The following is a 6,267-nucleotide window of genomic DNA, read 5'->3' as shown; positions in this document are numbered from 1 at the left end:
ATACCCACTGTAGGTGTCACATGACCCAGGCTGCAGTGTACATGGTCTGTATAATTGTCACATGACCCAGGATGAAATGTATATCGTCTGTATAGGGGTCACATGACCAATACTGAATTGTATTTATTGTCTGTATAGGTTTCTCATGACCCAGGCTGTAGGGTATACGGTGTGTAATGTATTGAATGTTTACATGAACGTTGCTGTATATGTGATTTATCATTTTCCTTGTATGATGATCTCTGTGTTGTGTTTGCAGCTTTCAATTCCGAATAGATGAATGTATTAAACAGATGTCGGAGATTCTCTGCCACGTGAAGGGCACCGGCAATGTACCAGCTAACGCCAGGAACACGGTGGCACAGGATGCTGACAATGTACTGCGCCCCCTGATGGACTTCTTGGATGGCAAGTGAGTACTGTGAACGGGGCTTTTTGTTCTCAGAGAAGAGGTGCAGGTACTGTACCCCCTTCTGACTCACCCCTTTTCTCCGCTCCCTTCCCACCAACAAGCACCGCCCCTAGGGTCCACCCCCAACCCACCTCCCAGTGCTGTCCCTTTAGAGAACACAGAACAAAGTACCATTTTGTGGTGCTAAGTATTTTGTGTGGTGTTTGCTAATTATAACAAGAAAAGCTTTAAAATAGTAACAAACGACCCCTCCAGCAACAATAGATCCCCAGGCAACAAAAATATCCCTCAATAACAATAAACCCCCCCAATCAACAATAGACCCCCCATCAAAAAGATCCCCCATTAACAATAGACCCTCCAGCAACAACAGATCCCCAGCCACAATGAATCACCCATCAAAAAATATCCCCCAGCAACAATAGACCCACCAGCAATAATAGATCCCCCAGTAACTTAAATATCCCCCCGGGAACAATAGATCCCCCCGTAACAAGAAGTCCCCCCCCCCCCAGCAACCAGAAGTCCCGTCCCCCCCGCAACAAGAAGGTGTCCCCCCCAGCAACAAGAAGTCCCCCCCCCCCCAGAAACCAGAAGTCTCCCCCCCAGCAACTAGAAGTCGCCCCCCCCGCAACAAGAAGGTGTCTCCCCCAGCAACAAGAAGGGCCCCCCCGCAACAAGAAGGTGTCTCCCCAGCAACAAGAAGGGCCCCCACCCCCCCCCAGCAACAAGAAGTCGTCATCCCCCTCACAACAACCGCAGTACCCTACCCCCCCCCACAACAACCGCAACAAGAAGTCGTCGTCGTCCCAGCAACAAGAAGTCTTCCCCAATCACCCCCCCCCCCAGCCACAACCGCAACCAGAAGTCCCCCCCCCAGCAACAAGAAGTCCAGGCCCCCCCCCCCTGCAACAACTGCAAAAAGAGCCCCCCCCCCTCAACAAGAAGACGCTCCCCCCCCCAGCAACAAGAAGTCATCCAGTCCCCCCGATACAGGAGGCCCCCCAGCAGCAAGAAGTCCCCACGCAACAACCGCAAAAAAAGGCCCCCCCCGCAACAGAAGTTCGTCCGCCCCCCCCCCCCAGCAACAAGAAGCCCCCCCAGCAACAAGAGGACCCTCACAGCATCAATTGATCCCCCAGCAACCTAAAGATTCCCCTAGAAACAATAGATCCTCACTGGCAACCAATACCCCCCCCCCAACAACAATAGACACCATCAGAAACAAATGACTCACTCCAGCAACATTAGACCCCTGCCAGAAACAATACATCTTCCAGCAGCCAGCAACAATAGACCCTCAAGAAACAATAGATCCTTACCTCAAACGTGGATCCTTCCCAGCAACGATACAATAGATCCCCCACAAGTAAAAGACTTCATCAGCAACACTAGTTTCAACTGCGACACTAGATCCCCCCCCCCAGTGACAGATCCTCAGCACACCCCAGTCCCCCTTGCTGTTGCATACATTCAGTGCTGAAACGGCGTTCCCCCTCCTTCCCGTTGAAAAAAATCCTGACTGTGATTATTCTCTCCTTCCACTTTCCACTGCAGACCTTTACCAATGAGAGAGAAAAGTAGCCGCTCCGTGCATGAAAGGAAACCTTTTTTTTTTTCATATATTTATCCTTACAAAACCAACCCCCCCCCCATGGGGCAGGTTTTTATAGGAACGTATTATGTGGATGCTGACCCAAGTTCCCCGACCTCCTCTCTCCTCAGCCTGACGCTGTTCGCCACAGTGTGCGAGAAGACGGTGCTGAAACGCGTGCTCAAGGATCTTTGGCGGGTGGTGATGAACACGATGGAGAAGATGATTGTCCTGCCCCCTCTCACAGACCAGTCGGTGAGTGTCAGCTCCTAGGCCAGGGGTGGCATGCCGCTGAAGCTTGCTGTAACCCCCCCAAGCTGTCTATTAACCAGCAGTGGAGGATCTTTCTGCAGACACAGCTGGGGCCCCATGTCATAGAAATTCTCCCGAGACGTCCTCTGACCTGTGAGCAATTCTGCACATCGCAGGGGATGCAGAGTCAGGACATAACTGCAGCTGGGGCTCTGGGATGGCAGAGATGGGGGGGTCCGCCTGGCACCGCGCCATTCTCGACAGCTGCATTCACATCACGCAGAGACTTACCTGTGTGATTTCTGTCTCCAGGGTTTGGCATAGAGATACCGGAGATTGTTTTTTTTTTTTTGTGTTTTTTTTTTTTTGTGTTTTTTTTTTTTTTTTCTGGCCCTGCCAGGTATATATACAGAATGAACTTAAGGCTCCATGCACACTGGACGCTAAAATAAAGTTATAAAAAGGCCAGTAGCTTTGCAGTGAGTCGTTCAACGTTTAGCGTTTTTGCAATAGCGTTTTTCCCGCATTAGCTTTTTTTTAAAGTTTTATTTATTTTTATTTTTTTCAATGCATCAAAAACGTTAAACGCTGGTGAGCCACGTTTTTGAGCGTTTATCAGCGTTTATGAACGTTTGCCGTTTTTTTTGTGGTCAGGAAAACGACTCCTGCATGCGATTATATGGCATTCAGAAAACAGCCCATAAACTCCACTGCTGATAAAAGTTCAAAAACATCCACGTGTGCATGGACACATAGGATAACATGGGAGTTTATGGGCTGTTAACCACTTCATCCCCAGAAGATTTGGCTGCTGAATGACCGGGCCATTTTTTGCGCTTCGGCACTGCGTCGCTCTGACAATTGCGCAGTCGTGCGACGTTGCACCCAAACATCGACGTCCTTTATTTCCAACAAATAGAGCTTTCTTTGGGTAGTATTTGATCGCCTCTTCGGTTTTTTTTTTGTTTTTTTTTTGCTCTATAAACAAAAAAAGAGCGACAATTTTGAAAAAAACACAATATTTTGTACTTTTTGCTATAATAAATATCCCCATTTTTTTTTAAAAAGCAAATTGTTATCTCAGTTTAGGCCGATATGTATTCTTCCACATATTTTTGGGGAAAAAAAAATCGCAATAAGCGTATAATGATTGATTTGCGCAAAAGTTATAGCGTCTACAAAATAGGGGATAGAATTGTAGCATTTTCATTTATTTATTTATTTTTTTTACTAGTAATGGTGACGATCTGCGATTTTTATCGGGACTGCAACATTATGGCGGACAGATCGGACACTTTTGACACATTTTTGGGACCATTGACAATTATACAGCGATCGGTGCTATAAAAATGCAATGATTACTGTAAAAATGTCACTGGCAGTGAAGGGGTTAACACTAGGGGGTGATCAAAAGGTTAACTGTGTTTCTAGCTGTAGAGGGAGGGGACTGACTAGAGGAAATGACAGATCGTGGTTCCTAGCTAATAGGAACGCACGATCTGTCACTCCTCACAGAACAGGCATTTGTGTGTTTACACACACGCTTCCCTGTTCTGCCTCTCGTGCCCGCGATCGCTCATGGCCGGCGGTCATCGCGACCGTCGACCACGAGCATCGGCACCCCCGCAGTGCAGCGGGTACCTGCTATCCCCATCCCACGAGCCGGCGTATAGCTATGACGGCTTGCGGGATCGTGCCGACCTGCTGCCGTAAAATGGCGGCGGCTGGTCGGCAAGTGGTTAAAAAAAACGCTCATACTCCAAAAAAACGTCAGTTTATGAGCTCCAGTGTGCATGGAGCCTTAAGGACAGCTTCACATTTAGCCCCACACAGTGTCGGGTACACATGGTTGGGTCCTGTACCTAGCAAAGCATGCCCACTACTGCCCTTTTTACATAGACGTGTTGAAAAAAGATTCAAGTCCATCTAGTAAAGTTCAACCAATAAAAGAGTAAAAAAAAAAAAAAAAATCATACAATCCCAAATAACCAATCCTATACCCACAGTTGATCCAGAGGAAGGCGAAAAACCCCAGCAAAGCACGATCCAATTTGCTACTGTATAGCAGGGGAAAAAAAATTCCTTCCTGATCCCCCCAGAGAGGCAATCTGATTTTCCCTGGATCAACTTTACCATTAAAGTGTACAGATAACACTGAAACATGGAATATCCCGGATTTATAAGATGCTCGCAGACCTAGAGGGTCAGGGAAGACCCCCATTCATTGGAAAATGGGAAGGGGAATTGGGAGCACAGATGGATGACCAACAGGTAGTCAAAGTGATGGGTGGGGGACACGAATACGTGACTGATATATTAAAAAAAAAAAAAACAATAGAAATGAATTATAAGTGCTTATCTAGATGGTATCTAACACCTGAGAAGGTCCAAAGATATCAACAGGAAAAAATCACAACTAGTTAACATGGAAAGGATGTAACCAAATAGGCAACATGGCCCATATATATGGTGGGATTGTAACAAAATAAAGGAATTCTGGCAGGAGATACAATATAAAATTACGGGGAAGGAGATCTTAAAAGATCTATGGACATGTTTATTTCATAGAACAAGTAGTACAAACAACAATACAAAGAGAACAATAATCCCATACTTATTGAGTACAGCAAAGGGAATAATACCTAAAAAAAATGGTTATAGTCAGGCAGGGGCGTTGCTAGGTCTACAGAAGATCTGGGGCTAGAGCCCATAGCAGTGTAGTAAAGAAAGTCATGCGCTTGGGCGGGCATACACATGTATATACATTAATATAGTGTGTGTGTGTATATATATTCCCAGAGAGCCCCCCACTTACATCAGGGTCCCCAGAGAGCCTCCCTTACATCAGGGTCCCCAGAGAGCCTCCTCCCTTACATCAGGGTCCCCAGAGAGCCTCCCCCTTACATCAGGGACCCCAGAGAGCCTCCCCCTTACATCAGGGACCCCAGAGAGCCTCCCCCTTGCAATAGGGACTCCAGGGAGCCTCCCCCTTGCATCAGGGACCCCAGAGAGCCTCCCCCTTGCATCAGGGACCCCAGAGAGCCTCCCCCTTGCATCAGGGACCCCAGGGAGCCTCCCCCTTGCATCAGGGACCCCAGAGAGCCTTCCCCCTAGCATCAGGGTCTCCAGAGAGCCTCCCCATTAAAATCAGGGTTCCCAGAGAGCCTCCCCCTTATCAGGGTCCCCAGAGAGCCCCCCACTTACATCATGGTCCCCAGAGAGCCTTCCCCCTAGCATCAGGGTTCCCAGAGAGCCCCCCACTTACATCATGGTCCCCAGAGAGCCTTCCCCCTAGCATCAGGGACCCCAGAGAGCCTTCCCCCTAGCATCAGGGACCCCAGAGAGCCTCCCCCTTGCATCAGGGACCCCAGAGAGCCTTCCCCCTAGCATCAGGGACCCCAGAGAGCCCCCCCACTTACATCATGGTCCCCAGAGAGCCTTCCCTCCTCTTGGGGACCCCTGCAGAGACTCGGGGCTATAGCCCCAAAAGCCACCCCCTAGCGACGCCACTGTAATCAGAAAAAACAACTATAAAAGAATGGTTCGAGAGAATAGACTACATCTATAAAATGGAATATTTAAGTAGTAGAGAAGAAGGCCAGGTAGAAAGATTCAATAATGTATGGGAATAATAGACAGAGTTTTTAGAAAACTAGGAAGTACACAGAAAATTGGATGTAATAGCCAGCGGAAAGGAAGAAGAGTGGGGGGGGAGACAAAGAGAGATATGAGAGACCGACATAGAGGAGGGTGGGGGGGTGGATAACATTTATACGAGGTAAAGGTTTTTATTTTTTTTTTTATTATATATAACTGTGCCTATTGAAATAATGTATCGTACATAAACATTGTTCATAATATAAAATCAAATAAAGTTTAAATAAAAAATAAAACTTTACCTATAAGGCCTCATGCACACTGGACGTTTATGGACGTTTTTACAGCAGCTGTTTTTGGCTTCAGACGTTTTTTTTTTTACAGTCAAAAATCTCCCCAGCATGTTATCCTA

General features: G+C 47.4%; 1 protein-coding gene across 1 annotated transcript in view; it reads left to right on the top strand.

Annotated features, from left to right (window-relative positions):
• The window catches only part of LOC141130885 (protein unc-13 homolog B-like), a gene marked incomplete in the record, with an annotated part of 525,591 nt that overhangs the window by 497,409 nt on the left and 21,915 nt on the right, over positions 1-6,267 (top strand). The window contains 2 exon segments of the mRNA XM_073618170.1: positions 260-412; positions 2,138-2,261. Of these exon segments, the coding sequence (XP_073474271.1) occupies positions 260-412; positions 2,138-2,261 (277 nt within the window).

This window comes from Aquarana catesbeiana, linkage group LG01, assembly GCF_042186555.1.
Source record: "Aquarana catesbeiana isolate 2022-GZ linkage group LG01, ASM4218655v1, whole genome shotgun sequence".
Lineage (NCBI taxonomy): Eukaryota > Metazoa > Chordata > Amphibia > Anura > Ranidae > Aquarana > Aquarana catesbeiana.
Note: the sequence above shows the minus strand (reverse complement) of the source record. Positions and strands in the feature narration are given on the sequence as shown.